The 19,334-nt window shown below is 40.9% G+C and overlaps 2 protein-coding genes across 2 annotated transcripts; one reads left to right on the forward strand and one right to left on the reverse strand.

The window, feature by feature from the left end:
* Window positions 1–8,247: 8,247 nt before the first annotated feature.
* On the reverse strand, window positions 8,248–11,832 carry lyrm1 (LYR motif containing 1). Its single transcript, XM_083993781.1, has 5 exons — window positions 11,754–11,832; window positions 10,214–10,385; window positions 10,059–10,119; window positions 8,790–8,821; window positions 8,248–8,693 (listed from the first exon to the last, which is right to left on the reverse strand). The coding sequence occupies exons 2-5, from the start codon at window positions 10,370–10,372 to the stop codon at window positions 8,580–8,582; spliced, it is 366 nt and encodes a 121-aa protein (XP_083849907.1). The 5' UTR covers window positions 10,373–10,385; window positions 11,754–11,832; the 3' UTR covers window positions 8,248–8,579.
* A 398-nt stretch (window positions 11,833–12,230) lies between these two features.
* On the forward strand, window positions 12,231–19,165 carry dcun1d3 (defective in cullin neddylation 1 domain containing 3). Its single transcript, XM_083993703.1, has 5 exons — window positions 12,231–12,598; window positions 13,706–13,786; window positions 14,629–14,679; window positions 14,830–15,382; window positions 17,099–19,165. Exons 4-5 carry the CDS (start codon window positions 14,943–14,945, stop codon window positions 17,640–17,642), a joined length of 984 nt encoding a protein of 327 aa, XP_083849829.1. The 5' UTR covers window positions 12,231–12,598; window positions 13,706–13,786; window positions 14,629–14,679; window positions 14,830–14,942; the 3' UTR covers window positions 17,643–19,165.
* Window positions 19,166–19,334: the final 169 nt, after the last annotated feature.

Consider the following 19,334-nt stretch of genomic DNA (forward strand, 5'->3'; position numbering starts at 1 on the left):
TACCGTTACCGTACCGTACTGTAAAATCCCATACCGTTACACCCCTAGCGTGCAGTAACAAACGCTGGAAGTGCATAGGTAGTGTTAGCCTGCCTCCTACCCGAGCCGAAATCAGCAGTCAGAAGCTGATTTAATTTTAGCTCTAAACTCTGTAAATATATCACTTTATCGACATTTCAAACATGTTTAGGTGAGAAAGTAGCCGTTTAGATCAGCAGTGTGTCGTTAATTTGTCTAAATACCAGCTGTTTACAATTTTGTTAGGACGAATTCGGCGCTACTCAAGCTAGCCGTTGTGACCAACGCACTTCCGGTTACTTTCACAAAATAAAACACCCGTTGCCCTTTACATACAGAAAACCATGACAATAGAATTTGTGCTTTTACTTTGAAATAGGAAGCTAACCTACCCTCGATGTAGCTAGCTTGAACCAAAATAAACCGTTTTTGCTTGAACCCTCCGTTTTCACCGATCTGGTCCCGTTACCGGCATTTGATCACTCAAGATGCCTTACCGGAGAGTTTTGTCAGCTCTGAGACAAAGATCAGCCCGTTTAGAGTTGCTGAGTGTCTCTGATGACTTTAGGTGGAGGCAGGCTAACATTACCTATACACTTCCAGTGTTTGAGCTAAGCTAATTACGGGCGATACGGGCTCTCCCTTGTTACTGCACGCACAGTCGAAAGGATGGTGTCTATCTGCTTGTCATGGACTCGGGAGTGAGGCAAGACACGAAAAAAAAAATGTTGGCGTAGCTATCCCTTTAATAAAAAGCACTTTCTTTACTATAAGCCAGAGCAAAGGGAAAATGCAGATTACACACCCCTCAATTAGACAGTGATGTACATGACACAGGATGTGACCTTCTGAATCAAAATGTGCATTAAACATGCATAATCACGCAGCCTATCACTCTGCACGAAGCAATCCCCACCCACAGCTTCTTTTCCACCAACTACAATGAGGAAGGTTGTGTTTCCTGCAACGGCTGCCAGTGGTCATGGCTCCTCTGCATCCCTGCAGCTCGCTGTCTGGCTGGCTACACTTTTTCCATTTTTGCCTGATGAGGTTGGTGCGAGCCGGGCCTTTCAGTGAAGCCGTCTCCTCACTTTCACTGCACGGTGCTGAGGCACTCTGGCTCTCTGCCCTGCCAGCCTCCTCCTCCTCCTCCTCCTCCTCCTCCTCCTCCTCCTCCCTCTGCAGCCTTGCTTTGTCTCTGACCACCCCACCTACCCCAAACCCAAACCCCACCCCGCCCCCCCCCTGAGGAGCCACAACAGCGCTCCATCCAGCGAAGATGTAAACTAAGCTAGCACAACACCAACACACCCTCCTCCATTATTCATCTGTCCCCTTTAATGAGTTTTCCATTCACCTTCATGCATCTACCACAATTAAAAGAAACAATTATTGTGTTTGATCACTTTAATTTGCTGCCTACAAATGCAACTATCCTCCATGAACTTCTCTCCCCTGTGTTTAGAACAGCATGGAGCGCGAAAGTAGTAAATAATGGGCCAGAAAATCCAAAATGAAGGAACATTTCTCAGCAGATAGGGTGCCCTAAGATCAACAGCAGCAACGTGCAGAAGACGGGTAGATTTTACTCTTATGTTCTCATTTATCTCTCAAACCTAATTTTACCTCGTAAGCAATTTATTCACTCTACAGAAACCAAGCTGTGTTCTTCAGCGCACCCCTGCAGAAGTGTAACATTCCTGCTACCCTGATCAAATCTTACGGAAATTAATTTGATAATTAATCCTCCTCTGTGACCCTCTTCCTTTTACACTAAAGGACTGTCTAAGCTTTCACTGTCGTGCCAGGCCAAAAGATCGCGTGTCAATCACACAGATAATATGTTTGTTTACATACCATGATCATGAAAAGGAGGCCAGCTAAATATTTGATGGCTTCTTCGAGTTACCCAGGAACAGTCACCCTGTGACCCAACACTCGAGTTGGACCTCAGCACATCCAGTCATTGTTAAACACCTCTACACAGCACTGGCTCACATTTGTGGGCACATGACTCTGTTTGGCAAATAATATAAAGCACTCTCAGGCTTTGTGCTCCCGCTGCTCTCTACGCTGGCCACAATTATGACTCTCAGCAACTAGTGGTCCTCAGCGCATCAAGTATAAACTCATTCTGCTGCTGCTGTGAGAGGTGTTTATTAAGAGAAAGAATAAGAACACAGAGGAGAAGCGCGTGGCAGCTTTCCATTAAATCCTCTCTTTAAATATTTAAAATAAGGTTGATATCTTAGGTGCTCAGTCTCGTTCATCATGAGCTAATCGACATCCCATCGCTCCTGACCTCACCTTGACTCCCTGACACACTTGCATACACTTCACACACTTTCCGTGTAGCATCCCAATGGACAGAGCTTAGCCAAGCATGCATCAGCACTTGTCTGCGCTCTCCACGCTGCGGGCACTCAGCAATAGTCGCTACACTACCCGAGGCAACTCGCACAACCACACACACACACACACACACACACACACACACACACACCTCAGTCCTCTTCTGATCTCAGAGCAGCTACTCTGTGAGCTGAGACAATGTGAAAACGTATAGTTCAAAAGAAGACAAAGAGAGAGTGGGACGAGAGCTGGAGATGTGACAAATGCCTGAGGCAACACAAAAGGGCAATTAACTGCTTAGTCATAACAGAACATCTCATCCTGTTATTGCTTATATTGTGTCAGTCCAAACATACCATATCAACTTTGTCTGGTCTGTTCTGTTGTCACTTGTCATTTGTCTAAATCATTGCCCTTTCTAGACTCTGTTTCTTTACCTCAAGTGGGGTCACAGAAAAAGTTATTTTCTTTGAAAATGCTACTAATGACTTAATTGTATCAGTGAGATATTGTATAATATAATGATATCATTTTTAATGTTTCCTAATGAATGAAATATGGAAAAGCTGTGGTTAGTGTTTGCTGTATTGTTTTCATTGGCTTGCTGCGTGCAAAAGAAGCCTATGAGTAAACACGGGTAATAGAATTAGCACTGACTACCATGTTGATATGGTCTGTTTAGGTTGAGTGTTTCATCTGTGCAGAGTTAAGACATAGAAAGAAACCAAAGAAATCACTCCATCACAGAAAAATCCCCATGAGCCTGCTGAGATGTATTCAAATCTCAGAGGCTTCAGAAAATCCCTGATTGCCTTTTTAGATTAATATATACCATGAGTCTGATGAGAATGATTGCTCGTAATTGAATCACTGGAGCACCGTTCTAATCAAGAACTGACAATTATTGAAATCAAATGTGCAACAAAGAGCTACAATCGTGCCTTTTACATCAGAAAGCATGAAAAGGCCATACAGGTCTTTACAGGCCGCAGAACAGCAGGAAGTGCTGCAATGTTGTGGCTGTGACACTGTTGAAGGTAACTTTCTGCACCAGATTAGAATACAAAAGGATTTAATTCATTGGCCTCCAGTAATATAATACTGTATGTTAAGGTCAGTACAGTCTGTTTGCTTTAAACCTGATTAGAAATGATATGCCGTGACAGCAGCACTATTATTTGCCTTATCTTGCGTGTTTTGACCACAGTGTAGAGTGAAAACAAGCTTGATATTTATTTAATGATGGCTCAAGCTGTGTCAAGACAGCCGATAATGTGATCTGCATCAAAGCATTAAGGCAAGTTGACCAGGTAAGACGAGGAGATGGATTTCCCCATTTACAAGCATCTAATTACCTTATCTTAGCTCCTTAAGTACAACATTAGATGTCTAGCTACTGCAGTATTCTTAAACCTATCCTTTTCCCTTTTTTTCTCCTACTTCCACTATTTCTTACACCATATATCCCCCAGGGTATCTCCAAACCCCCTAAATAATGCACACGGAGTGAAGGGCTTAAAGGGGCTATATGATGGATCACTTTGCTCCTTCTGGAGCTGTTGTATTCTTCTTGTACTGAAGCTTATTTATCATTTCCATAATGACACTGCTCTCAGGTGAATCTCTAAATATATATATTTACACCAGACAGCCTCTAAAAAGAACCTTTTTTTTTCCATGATCCAGTTTATAGCATGTGACATCACAGTGGAAATAGGTCACATGCCTGCTGTGAGACTTTCAGATGGAGGTGTGTAAGGCTTATCAATCACCAACAAATTGCCAAAGTTGTACAAGTTTTATTGTTGAACTGACTTTTATTGATCTATAATGAGTCATGATGCAGACAGAGACAACTTGAAATCATCAGGGGAAATACATATGTTTTAAGGAAGTAAGTCTAAATTAATTTGCGATTCAATCTGATCTTAAAACTCTTGTTTGATTTTTGAGTAAATATGGCAATCACCTTTTCTCATCCACATATTGATTTTGTTTCATTGTGTTTTGTTTCAACAGTATAGATAAAGATAAATATACACATACAAACACTTCATGAGGTTCATCCATTATTTTTGAATAAATCTTTGGCTTGCGAACAGAGAAAGCATGCCTGAAACAAACTGAATATCCTCATTACGTCTACTTATTACTTATTTTGACTCAATAAGCTTCTAGTGCAGCAGTATGGAACAAAACAGATAAGAACACAACCTATGTTTATAGAGTTTGCATATGTTGGAGGGCAGCTAGAGAGTGTTGCATCTACTGTGCCATGTTGATATTTTTACACATAGATTTTTTTCCTAATGCAACTTTTAATTTGCTTCATTAACACTTGTGCCTGTAAAATTTAGTAGTGAAATATATCACACCAGGTCTTGTACTCTCATGTGTCATAATCTAAAGCCTTAGTAGCATAAGGATCACAGTTCGCGAGCTGTAACATTTCACATTCAAATGAATCAGCAGGCTTCCACACAATGTGTACCAAGCACTTCTTACATGTCTCTCCACAGAAGCAGGTGACAGTGTGTGGTTAGTAACAGATGCTTCTGCTCCTAGCTGTCACACCCTTTATTTTACACCGTAAGACAATGGAAAATAAAGGTCTAGAAAGTTTATTTTTATATATTCTCTAGAGGCAGCTCTGTGAGGCTGTATATAGACACAGTGGTGCTTTTAGGTAGATGGCCATAACGATAATACTTACAGGCCAATGTTGCAGGTATAATGTTGACCTTGTTGCTACCCACACGGAAAGAACCTATAGGTTTTAATATAACCTATAGGTTTGAATATATGTGACATACATAAAATTTGCCATTTTCATATATATGCATATATGCTAAAATATATGGTGCATGCTGCATATATGCACAGATAAACTGCAAATAGGTTTCATATGCGCTTATATCCTCATGATGATATATTGCACATATAAATGAAACCTATATGCAGTTTATCTGTGCATATATGCTGCATATATGCACCATATATATAGCATATATGTGTATGAAAACGGCTAATTTTATGTATGTCACTATTCAAACCTAAAACCTATAGGTTCTTTCCGTGTGGGTAATTAGCACTGCATACATAGTGCAATGTGTCATCTAAATAAGTACAAATGTTCCTTGCTTATATGATTTAGTTTAGAGAGAAGTGACATATGTACTGTAATCTGTCCAGACATTCTGTTTGTACCAACAGAGCAAGGTTCTGTTCAAATTAATTAAATATCATCCTAGCAAGAAATAACTGAGTAAGAGAGGAGTCATTGTGAAACATGAAATGTTCTATATGAATGTATAGAGTGAGTCACTATTCAGCAGTAAGGTTAAGACAGTCTACTGCTGCAGCTGCTCTCCCATCAGTGGTCAATTATTATTGAGGACAGTCATTTATCACTGAGGCAATATAGTCTCTGGAGAGAGAACAGGGAGCAGCTACAACCCCACACTTAAACTGGGTGTATTTACTGTGCGTAAGACAATTATTTAAGTCTGGAGTGGTAATAAAATGTGACACAGTCCACAGAGGAGCAAACCGAGGGCTTGAAAGACTTTTTGAAGGCAGGTGGAAGTAAGTCATAATCATAGCTCAGTTTAGGATAAAGCTGGTGATTTTTTTTTAGGCCATTAGGCTTTTTTTTTTTTTTTTTTTTTTTACATTGCACCAAGTTCGTGTCATATTTAATGTCACCTGGTTTCGTTACAAGATACATCCTTCACAGAGCAAAGCCTGTGGTCCACTGACACTGGTAAAGCCCAGTCATCGCTCTAAGGAGTGAACTCACTGAACTACCACCGAAGGCCTGACTAAGTATGGTGTGACCCCTGCTGGATAAAGACTGTAGGGAGCGTTTGCGACACCTGTAGTGATGATGAACCTCTGTTTGCTCACTCTTACTGTCATAGCACACTTAACTGTTCCTCCTTGATCCGCCCTTTCTGGGTTTTCACACCATGTGAGACAAAAAGCACATTTCTGTATTTTATATATACGTATATTTTCACCCAGTCATGTTGGTGCTCAGAATTAAACACAATAGTCTGTCTTTGCACTGGTTCATAGGTCTCCTGTTTGTAGAAAGCCTACATTAGCCGGACCTGATGTTGTTGCAGGCTCGTCTTCCCTCCGTGTCTCCTCGTCTGACCCCTTGTCATTCAAGAGATTACTTTACAGACAATCTCCCGTGAGGATTCCTTTACAAACCTTATTTTCTCTGTGCGTCACTTATTAGGTCCTGTAGCACTGTGTGGGGCCTGTGACGGCATCACTGAAACAGGAGCCACCATATAGTTGGAGAAACTCATCAGTACTTCTTGATTTTATGTTTGCATAGGTGACAGATGACACACAATATTTTCCCTCTCTGTTGTCCTTTCTTATATCCACACTGCCCTCAGCAGTAAGAGGACAAACTATCATCTATATAGGACATGTTAGCTCCATGTTAACCAAGGCCATTTCATTCAAAAAGGGCTGTTCACTTGTGAAGACACCACAGTCCACACGCCTGAGGCTGGGGTCCAGTGTGTCAGCCCCTGCACTGACGTCACCCAGTGAAACATGCACCCTTCAGTGTTCATCGGGCTCCATCATGTGGCTGAATGCAGGTCAATGTGACGCTGGAGGACAAAGAAAATGCCCTCAAAAAGTCCTACAAGAGAGGAGGCTGTGCTTGTCAAGTTGACTCAGTCTGTGGTGTAGAAATGAAAACGATCTGATAAAGTCTACATGCAGCGCTGTATCACAGAGAGAGAACAATAATGAACTGTAAACTGTGTGCTCTGCTGAGATTATCAAAAATGTTTGCTGATCCACATTTTTGATTTTCCACTCACTGCTGGAAAGTGGAGCAGAACATAAAATATACTGTAGTCCCCACAGAGAACAGCAGCTACAGAGGGCTTTTCAAGTACAACTGGGATGTAGCCAACTCACTGAAATGTGCCAGTTGATTTAAATAGGATCCTATACATCATTCTGGCATTACCTGGCTGTTGAGACTCCTGACTTAACCTCTAGTTTGGTTTTCACTCTTTTACTAGTTTAGGGAACAACTTAAGATAAACAAATATACAAATTTAACTCTCTAGCAAAATCAGTTGGTTCTTTTTTAAGGGCAATTTGAATGCACATCTCATAAAACAGGAGGAAACATTATTTTGCACCAATATTCACTTGTATGCAAAATGTAGTGTCTCCTGTGGTAAATACTGAGCTCAGTATTTAGTAAAAACATGACTCCGACTGAATACGAAGCACAGTCTCCTCCTGCAGGTCAGTATCACTTTTTGATTATCATCTGAAAACCATTTCTGCTCTTGATTACCATCTGAACTGAACTAAGCTGAACTGTTTCATTTGATTGAAACAGAAAATGAAGGCCTTAAGTTTGAAACTAATTTACGATAAATTAACTAATAAAATTCCATGACAATTATGCAAATAATGATATGATCAAAACCTCCACAGCAGCTAATATATGGACTTAATATTAACAATAGCAATATTTTAGTTACATGTAGTATCACAGTTAATATCACAGGGTTTTTCTCTCCAGGTGTTTAACTTGTTTTTTCCTGTCTCTTATCACAAGATAAACACTTTCTTCTTTTTATTTCCGTCGTTCTTTCCTCTGTTCCTGTTTTGTTGCCTTGCTGCGCTGCACTTTAAAAGTCTGTTTCATGTTGCTGATGTTGCACATGCCGGGGGTGAATTACTTTCAGTGTATCCCAGAAAACCTCCATTTTTTTTATCAATTCACAGACTTGCTATTAGAGTACACTATGAAACTTTAAGACAAGTTTGTTTTTCAAGCAATTTATTTGATGCTAATGTTTGTGTTTTATACAGTTTGAACACTAACACTATCTCTCTGTGATTACATTTAATATACAAAGACTGTGAAGAACATTTTTTACATAGAAAATAAATAATTCATTTTATATTACAGGTCACACACTAACAGCCTTCCTGAGCTGAACATAAGCCGACACGCCTCAACTACAATGAGACTGTTTAAACATTTCACAGTAAAAAAAAAATGACAATGAAAATTGGCTCTTTCCTGAATGACAGATGTTCTTGCATCGGTGAGTGCTTGCAACAGCTCAACCCGTGAGATCAGCTTGTGACTGCACTCTAGTTTCCTGTCCTTGGTAACTTGAACTCTGGGAGAAGATCGGCGAGATCAAGCATCAGGTCTCGTCATGTGACTGTAAGTAAATTGGCTTGGCCTGCTTCCTCAGGCGCTGCTGTGCTCGCAGCTTCCTGCCCTTCTGAGTTGCCAGTCCCAGTGGTGGTAAGTAGGTCTACAGGAACATTCAGAGAACAAAAAGAGTCAACAAAATGTATCAACACACACAATAACCTGGAGAAAAAGGAAGTAATGGTGAATGGTAACTTACAGCTCTGGGATATGGGTTCCTGTAATGTAGACCTGCAGTAAACAATAATGTTGGAGGAAATTAAATACATGATATGAAACTTGAAAACATGTTATTCTTTCAGAGTAAATGCCATAGTTATGGCATGATACTAGGGGTGTCACAATTACTTGTTTTCACAATTAATCGCGGTATTAAACGCCACAATTAATTGATCGCAAAGATTCCTAAATACCGTCACTTAAAAAAAAAAGATCATGTATGAACCGTGTTGGCAGATGTGCGCCAAAGTAAAGGTAAATGCACAGATACTGGTCCATTTACCTAACGTAGCATTGAATTGGTAGGAATTTAAATGCTAGAGTGTCATTTGTAATTATAAAAAAAAAAAAGGTTAAAATTAACTTAAACATTTGGTATCGATGACACTTCCCCTGGCGGATTAATAATTGGTCATATTTTAATAGATATATTTTATAATTAGTAATGTACAGTATATTTTAACTATATTTGATCTTACACATTAATAGTGTTGTGAAAGTAATTAATGCATAATAATCGTGATAATCGTAATACCGTGATTATTTCTCTGACAATAATCGTACCAAGAAAATCTGTAATCGTGACATCCCTACATGATACCCAAGCTTCTGATTGCCTTGGTATATTGATTATTTTAGAGGTATTAATTAAATCTTATTTACTCCTTACAAAAACAGTTTCTAAATATTTAAGTACCCCTCTGGTCCAATTATAGCACCCATTAGATAAAAAGTTGTGCATGTGTTAAACTGAACCAAATGAAATGTTTTTTCTGACAAATAAGCATGCAAGAGGAAAAACCAGTGATTACAGAGGGCTGATATTTCACTGTTTACAAAATAAACCCTTAACATGTTGATGGCTCTGTTTGTTTTAGCTTTTCCTTTGTCAGCAACTATCAGATCAGGTCAGTGGTTTACTGTTTACCCACGCTCAGTGACGAATACGTTATCACCCTGTTATCAAATATTACTAAAGCAGAAACAGCACTTGGCTACACCCTCAGATTGAGATCTACACAGCAGCTTTGTTCACCTAATGAAAACGTTACAGCAACTGTGTCAGCTAGTTCATCACGTCAGCACCTGTCAGATGTTCTGCTGAATTTAGGCCACCATACTTTACACCAAACTTTAGATGTTTATCAAAAGCTGCAAGGCTAAACGAAACACAAATCATAAAAGATTCTGAAACATGCACAGGATAAAAGCTTAGTCCAGAGTTTTGTAAGGAAAAGTTATGTCTCACCTATTTCTATCCTTGCCTCACATTCTTCTAAACACTTCTTTATAGACTCTTGATCTGTGAGCTGAAAACAAGTTCACAGAAGAAAGGATGAGTAAAGCACACTGTCATAAAACCACTGTAAATTCATTTCTGTGAACAGATATTGTTGTTCAAACCTGCTGGTTTTGCCTGAATAGAGACCGGGCCTCCTGACGTATGTACTTTCTCTCGGTCTCTGTGTCACCTGCAGCTCTGCTCTCTGCCTGCCAGGTTCGGGCGATGCGAAACACCCGCATGTACAGTGACAGCACCGTCCTGCGAGTGGAGGCCGTCATCTGGGATCCAAATCTGAGAAAACAACACGTGCAAGTATGATAAACGAAATAAAGCTCAATGACATTACAACCCAACTTGTTAAAGGGATAGTAGCATTTTTTTAAAGTGGGGTTGTATGATCTACAAATAGCCCCCAAGTACTTTAATTGCAGTAGCAGACTCTCTGCACTCCTCCCGTTAGCAACGCCAGCCCATAGCCCTGCCCAGAGATTTACAACATACATTGTTGTGAATGGACCCAAAGAAACGGCCTATTATAGCGAACAATGGAACTGTGTAATTTTTTTCACGTAAAACCTCTTTTAGGCCGCGAAAATAGGCCGTTTCTTTGGGTCCATTCACAAAAAATGCTACTATCCCTTTAACAAGTTCAATTTTGTATGTAATGTACTCACTCAGTCCCAATGTCAGTTTATACCTCTCCAGTCAGACACTGTATCATACAACAGGCTTCAAGTTTGATACCACCTTGCTGGACAGCTCTGCCATGACACATGTATAACCTAACAAATAAGGTAAGTTATATTATGTTAAAAATATATTATTTTCTTATTAGCCTTCCCATTATGTTTGATACACGCACGGTAAACATGGCAGCATTATGATTTATTCTACAAATCACAAAACCACAAAACCAACCATTGCTCTGTTAGAATAATACCAGAAGGGCCCAGGTTTTCAGTCTTTGAGTTTGTAGGGATTTAATTAAACAGAGCATTAGTAAATATACACATTGTACACATTACAAACTAATATTTAATTAATTTAAACATTTCCTCTGTATGACAAAACCACAGCATTTAATAACAGAGGATGTGGTTTTGTTGAAACTGTGCTTTGAATGTGCAAATTCCCCAACGCATCTGCAAATGATCAAATTACCAACTCGACTTGACATGTGGTGAATCAAGGACATTTGGGGCCCCCTGGAAGTCTGGGGCCCAGGGTTCAATAATACTTTTACGGGGTAGTTATCCAAAGAGTTTCCATCATTCAACAGTAGATGTCACTAGAACCAACACAAGACTATTGCCCATACATAATTGACAGTTACATGATCGAGAGGCAGGTATTAATCGTATACGCCACAGTATATGTGGGTGAAACAGAAAGAGAGAAAGTTTAAAGGACGTTTAAAAAAAAAAAATGTTACTGAGTTTAGATCAATTACTGTTTCCCACACATCAGCATAAGTTGTTAGCATGAGGCTAGCTCTCCTTGAGCCCTCTCCCACTGGCAGCCACAGAAGAGTATCTGCAGCTTCACAAAACGGAATAAAACTAACCACGGGGTGAGAGGCTCGTTCACATGGACGACTTGAATCATCGTCACCGCTCAGTGTGTTTACAATTTGACTGACAGGACAAAATGTAGACCTACCGACAGTGTGTGAAGAAGAGGCTAATTCACCAGCAGCTTGCTAGGGCAGCAAAAACACACTTGTCGCCCAATGATGACGTCTTCAGATGTTGCAAGGAAGGGAGAAAAAAAACGAAAAATAAACTCATAAACATAAATTACTGAATTTACTCTTTGTTTTACACAAAGTTGCGGATGACACGGATGTTTTAATTACTATTATACGTTTATACAAATTAATATCCACAGAAGTTTGCGATTAGTTATAAAGGGGCTTTCACACATTTTCCAGTGTTCCGTATTATTCTCTAAAGGTTCAGTAAAATGTCATCGTCAATACACGTGCTTCAATAATTGATTCCGTTACAAGTCATCCATATCTGGGTGTACTGTTGTAATTACAACAACACATCTTAGGTAAAAAACGAAAAATATTTAGTTTTATCGTTGCCACCGCGGAGATGAAGATCAGCTGTTGGAGGAAGTGATGCAGGAAAATGCCCATAATGTAGCTGCTCCACTCAATGACTAAAAGGGGGAAGCACAAAGAGCCAGACTGCTGTGGTCCGAGGTGGTGGTTTAACTCTCTTCAAAGAGCCAACACGGTTCAGAGGCACACTCGGGCTGCTGGCTTTCTGTTTGTTTCTTTTACTCTAAATGCGGCGGCGAGAGAGATTTTGGATGTTGAAGTTTTTTTGTGAGCTGCTGCCAGCTACAGTGAAGCTAGCAGCCATCTGAGTTAACGCGACGAGTTTGCCTCAGTTCGCCTCTCCTCTTGGCCAACCCTACCAACAACAACTTAATTTTATACTGGCATCCCCGAGACGATGTACATCCAGCTTCACACGGGATATTTTCCCAGAAAGGTAAGTTTTCTTGACGGGTAAAAGTTGTGGTTTTCCCTGGGTGTCTGAGGCGAGAGCACCTAGCTTAGCTGATAGCTAACTTTTAGTTACCCGAGCTGATGCTAGCTAGCTATGGCGACGTCGCCAGGGCCAGACACTTTACATGTAAATGGCCCGGCGGCGATGATGATGATGTGTTGGTAATGATCGATAACAGCTTCACAACCAGGACCTTCTGGGTGAGTGAATGATTAAAATGGCAGGTGTGAATGATTTATTATATCACTGTTTACATGGCATTTTTCTAGTGTTGTCCAATGTACTCACTTGATTGTGTTTGTGATCGCCACTTACCAAAGAAACACAAGTTGACAAAAAAAATAACGTGAATCCTAGCTAACGTTAGTTGGTGTTAGATATCTGACTTAACTGAGACAGTGCACTGACAACAATGGTACAAATATCACACATCCGTATTCTGGCTAAACTTATCCCTGACTTCGGACTGGCATTTTAAACTTAATGAGCACTTAGGTGTTTGCTAACCTAGCATGTTAGCTTGCTGAGGACGATAATTAAAAAACACCCTAATTAACGAGCAGCAGGCCTTAGCACGACCATCAGATATTAGTAATGTGAAGTTCAGACTGATCGGCCCAGTGAGAGATTTGCCTCTACATGCCCAGTACAGATCAGTCATCCAGCCGATGATGAACATAGATTTTCTTTGTTAATGGCTTGACATGATCAGTTTAATGAAAATCATCCAACAATTAGTAGGTTTCAGAGGAAGGATACATGAGAAGCTCGAAAAGTTTTGGATTTTACAGCATAGCTCATAGAGGACAAAGCCACCCTGTGTCCTGTGTGAGGACATCTGGACACCTAGCTTTCCTGACCCCAGAATCACAGCTGTACAAAGCTGTACACAGGATGTTTTAGTATAAATTCTGTCTACTGAACTAGCCTCATCAGTGGTTAAAAATCTGTGGTTATATAATCATGTAATAAGGCAAACTGATGTATTGCTCAAATTACACATTCATAGCATGTTGTCTGAAATAGTCCTGCAGGTTGGGATGAGCTATCACTTTCTGCTTATGATGACAAGATAATGTGTCTTTTCAGCATTACAGATGTCAAGGTCACAATGATGGAGCCGAATAAAAAGACACTTTCGGCTGTGGCTAGTGCCATCTGAGGAACTGTGTAAGTAATCTCCCCAAGAGCCACTTCATTCATAAGCAAACACTTGATCAGCTTGTACGTTTAATGGGTGTAGATGTGACAGCATTATGACTAATTGTAACAATAGGCATCTTATTTTGAGCTGTGATTACTCACTTCTTGCCAGGCCAGTGATCAGTTTTGTATCCTCCCCTCCTTAAAAAGTAAATAATGTTATTACCTGCCTATTATGTGCTTTGCACATTAAGTTCCCATTCTTTCTTGTATTATTTCACTTACCAGACTTGACCTCAGTCACCGCTTTGGTGTTCATTATAGGACGGATTAGAGAAGATGTGCAATTTTACAGCAATGTTACTTCATCTTTTTCTCAGCATGCAAGAAATTGACTCATGTGGCAATGTAGTCATGTTTTTCTTAATTGGAAAGCTGTTTATTAACAGCCATAGTGTCCCCCTGCTGCACACTTGGCCACGCTTATCCACTGTTTTCACTGCTGGGATGTGGAAAGGGAGCAATACTATATGAACTGTTTATTGTAGGATTCAGTAAAACTCTTACTCTCAACATGGACTGAAAGATAGTTGTATAAACACTCTATGCAGATCTAGTACATATGGTGATTGTAATCTAAAAGACAATAAAGCAAATAAGTGAAGTAACAAAAAAAAGTAAAACCTCAAACGGTTCATACTAAAGTTATGTACTTTTCCACGTATCACAACACCATCTCTACCTCAGTGGGTTTCTGTGGTTACCAGTCCCGTTTCTCTTTTTATTTGTGGGAGTTTCTATGGTAATCTTCTGCATGTAAACACTGTGTATATACATATATCATTTTTTCTCTCTGCTCTTCTTTACAGGGGTTTTAAGTCTAGCAGAATAAGACTTGGATTGTGGCAGATTTGGCACAGGTAGCTTAATTTACAGACTTGTAAATGTTCAGAAATTCCTGTTGTTTCATTTCTGTATAATGAGAGCCACAAAAATGTGGATCTTGCCCTTTTGATTGTGTGCAGAGCTACACCTCATGATAATAAACATTATACTTTTCCTCACCTCAGGCCTGAGGGTATGTTGAGGCATCTTGCCAAACCAGAGCAGAGGTGTGTAGGTGGTTCGGACGGGGACTGAAGGCGGAAGGAGGAAAGAGAGACGAGGGACCAGGGAGGAAGACATGGGCCAGTGTGTCACCAAGTGTAAGAATCCAACGTCCTCACTCGGGAGTAAGAGTGGAGATAAGGAGAGCAGCTCCAAGTCCCACCACAAGAAAGGTGGCGGCGGTGGTGGGAGCCACAAAGAAGAGCCCAGTGCCCCATGTAGCAAAGCCACCAGCGAGCTGTCGAATGGCACCAAGGCCTTGGAAGTTACAGTGGAGACGCCTGTCATTCCAGCAGTGATGGGGGAACTACGCAAGGACGAGTTTCAGGATGGAGACGGGCTGTCATTGCCGCGCATCGAGGAGCTGTTCTGCTGCTACAAGGACGAACAGGAAGATGCCATCTTGGAAGAGGGCATGGAAAGGTTTTGTAATGACCTGTGTGTGGACCCAGCAGAGTTTCGCGTGCTTGTTCTTGCCTGGAAGTTTCAAGCAGCCACCATGTGCAAGTTTACAAGGTAAAGTGGAGTTTTGATGGATGGGTTTTAATTAGTATCAAGGCAAACCTGCATAAGCATGAAATAGTAACTGACTGGCCTGAATATTTTGACACCAATTCAAATATTTCTTTATTTCAGATTATTGAAAAACATAAGTTTGACACCTGATCATGTGCAAAGTGCAAACCACACATGAAGATGAGCACAAATGTATAAAACTTTTTGTCAGTGTAACCATGTGGCCTAATGATTCCGGCTTGATTGCTTTGTTGCATCTCTATCTTCACTGACACTAGAGCCAGTAAAGATGGTCTTTGACAAATTAAATTAAATTGTAGATTCCTCCCTTGAATCATTCCCTGAAAATGAAGAGAATTGTAGCATCACTGGTCACTGATGACATCCTTGACACAAAATTACATCTACTGTATTGTGTCCCTTGTGGCCCACTCACATCACCCACGCATGGATCTATGTGTGATCTTGATCTTCTCATTGAGATATTACAACCCTTACCTAATGCACAGCTCTGCAGCAACTGTTTGTGGTTTGAAAAGTCAATGTGTCTTTCATCCGTGAAGAAATTCAGGTTCACCACATCCCTAACGTCTGAGCTGTGAACTGTGATTGAACTTAAAGAAGACAGTCCAGTTTTCTTTTCACCAATATAAGACTGTTAGCACTGAAACACATAGTTTCGAAACTACATTGGCTCTACTACTTACAGTATATCTACACATCAGGGCAGCTGTAGACATGTTATGAAGTCAGATTGTTGCCACATTTCCACGAAACCAGCATCAGTCAAGTTCATTAGTCACTCCTGGATGCTGCCAGTAATCAACGAAGGGAAAAAAAAGTCATTTTTAGATCATCAAGAAAAGACACATTTTAAAATTGACCACATCTGTCGTAATTTGTTCCTGGTATAAAAAATTTTAAGCAACTATTCTCTGATGATGCTACCACTATACCATCATATCACTCTTACTCATCTGGCTGCTGTATAAAACCGCAGCAGCTGCACCTCTCTGACCTTCAAGCTCTTAGTCTTTCCACCTTCCACCCCACCTCACTAACTTAAGCTTTTCACCTTATGCCCACACTCGTATACACACACTGTCCCACTGCCAGGAGGGTCAGGTGGGGGGGTCAGAGGAAATGGATCCTGCCCTCCTCTCCCACTCAGATGAATAGAGCTAGCTGCTGGCTGGGGCACTTGTCACGGCTCCCCCTCTCTGATTTTTAACTCAGCACTTTTCTATCCAGAGGCTTTGGACAATACCACACTCCGGTAACCAACATGTTTCATTGTCAACCGATGCTTACTGAAGCTCTTTATATTACATTTGACTTTGAAAGCCTATATTGTTGTGGGGCTCAAATAACAAAGTATATTTGCATGGGTTGAGGCCCACAACACTGAAGCGGAAATAACATTTGTCAAAGTTAACATTAAAAGCAGGAACAGTTTTCACCACAGTTTGTAAATGTATTCCTTAAACGGTGATGTTTGTAGTGCTGTTCTAGACAGGCGGCCTTTTGTTTGTGTTTGAATGACTTCACAATGCCTTATTGTTGCTTGTGGTAAATTTAACGATTGGTTAGCTCTGGTGCTGCTCCTTTGGCTTTGTTGTACAGCGTAGCATGTCTTTTTGCCCCTGGGCCACATCGTCTTGAGGGAACTGATCAAATATATTTCTAATGTCCGGTTCTGTTTGGTTGCATCATCAGGAAGGAGTTTGTCGACGGCTGCAAGGCCATCCAGGCAGACAGCCTCACCGGCATCTGCTCGCGTTTCCCGTGCATGCTGCTGGACGCCCAGGGCGAGGAGAACTTCAAAGACCTGTACCGCTTCACCTTCCAGTTCGGCTTGGACGCCGACGAGGGCCAACGTTCTCTGCAGCGCGAAATAGCCATCGCCCTGTGGCGACTGGTTTTCACCCAGGACACACCTTCGATCCTGGAGCACTGGCTGGACTTCCTAGGGGAGAACCCCTCAGGTATTCGGGGCATCTCAAGGGACACGTGGAACATGTTCCTCAACTTCACCCAGGTGATCGGGCCTGACCTGACCAACTACAGCGAGGACGAGGCCTGGCCCAGCCTCTTTGACACCTTTGTGGAGTGGGAGTTGGAGCACAGAAAAAAAGAGGAGGAACAGGCACTGGTGGCAAAAGAGGAAGAGGGGAGGTGTACTGAGACAGAGTGTTCTCCTACCACAGATAGACTTGAAACAGAGGGAAGCCGCGGCTCACAGACATGGGGGGGCCACTGACCAGGAAACAAGAAATATTTGTAAGGGAGGGAAGGATATGACCTGTAAGTGAACTGTACATCTGTGAATCATTGGAAGAATATTAGTATTACCAATACAGCTGTTCATTTCGCTCTCCTCTTCTGTTGGGGTGGGGATTCCCGCTTTGCAACTTTTTTTTTTTTTGGTTTTTGAAAGGGCTCTAAGAACTGTTATGTTTTAAGCACTTCTATTTAAGTTATTGTTTTATTTTTTTTCTCCTCCCATGTGTGTTTTTAGTAATTGGACTCGTGGTCCATTTTAACCCACACCTACCTACCATAACATTGCACATTGCAGTAAGTAAAAGCTTGGTTTCAAAAGAAGAAAGCCATAACCCTTTCCCACAATTATCACTTAGATAATTCTGACCTGATAACACTGCTGATATGTTTTGTATAAAGAGATAGTTAATAATAAATAAGAAGGGAAATTTGGTCATCCTGTCTACAAATAATTTCTTACTACCAAAACATGAGATTTATCAGAAGGGGCAGGGTCATTGGAATCATCTCAATTGGACTAATTTAGTTGTGTATGCTTTTATCTTGCAGTGCTGTGAGGATGAATTGGTTGCACTTGTATTGCCTTCTCACCTGTTGGCCTGCAATTACCTGGCAAACAGTTATAGATTACAATTGTGTCTCAAGGGCATTTTATTTTTTGAAAATGAAACAAATTACGTTGACATTTATATCCTTAATTCAGGAAAGTTGCAATATCCATTGAAAATCCATGTTGATTTCCGTAGTAACAGACCCACCCTCTCTCCTGTGTTGAGTGTTTTTGAGTGCTACTGGCACAGTGAGCAGCTTAGCTTGTTTAAGCGGCCGGCTGTGTTCCCCTTGGACCTCTAGCATCTACCGTTTTTGATGTCCACCTATTTTCAAGAAGCGTACACACCACGATGATGCTGGTTTTTTCTCAAATGCCTCATGATCTCATTTTAGGAAGTCTGTAACATGACAAATTGGCTAAAGCAAGGTCTTGGTCATTTCTGCACAGAAGATGCTTTAACCTGCATTACATTCAGGAGCATTACACTGGGTGCCACACAGCTTATATTGTTTACCTTCAGGAGTTTAAAGAGTCTTCACATCCTTGAAATGCTATACAAAAAAAAAAGTGTGCACACACGAGTAATGTTGACTGCTACTGGCGATGGATGTTAGGATTGCACAAAAAAAACCAATGGCATACTAAGTCGCTATACTTGGCAACGCTTTGCAGAGAGATCGATGTCAACCACATTATTTCCATTTTAAACCTTTTCCAAACTGTAGAGTGATCTAAAGTATAGCCTAGGGTGTTGTAGGATGAGTGAGTGATAACTAGACATGCTGGCTAATAAGTGTCTGTGATATGGGTCCAGTGTGATAAGAGGCTTGCCATAACCGGATCTGTTTGGTTTACATCTACAATGATTTTATTTCAGACCCCCCCCCCCCCCCCCTTGTCCTTTTTTTTTATATAAAATGTATTGATTTATAATAATAAAAACAGTGTTGAACTTTGACTGTTGACCATGGAAATACGTGTGGTTACTTAAAAGGATGTTGCTATGCTCTTTCTGGCAAATGTGAGTTGCATACCATTGTTTCCAATGCTCCAGAAGTGTGGTTCATCAGCAAGGTCTGTGCAGACTTGTATGGAGGCAGCAGCAGCAGCAGCAGC

The sequence above is a fragment of the Trachurus trachurus genome (assembly GCF_905171665.1).
Source record: "Trachurus trachurus genome assembly, chromosome: 19".
In the NCBI taxonomy this organism is placed as follows: Eukaryota; Metazoa; Chordata; class Actinopteri; order Carangiformes; family Carangidae; genus Trachurus; species Trachurus trachurus.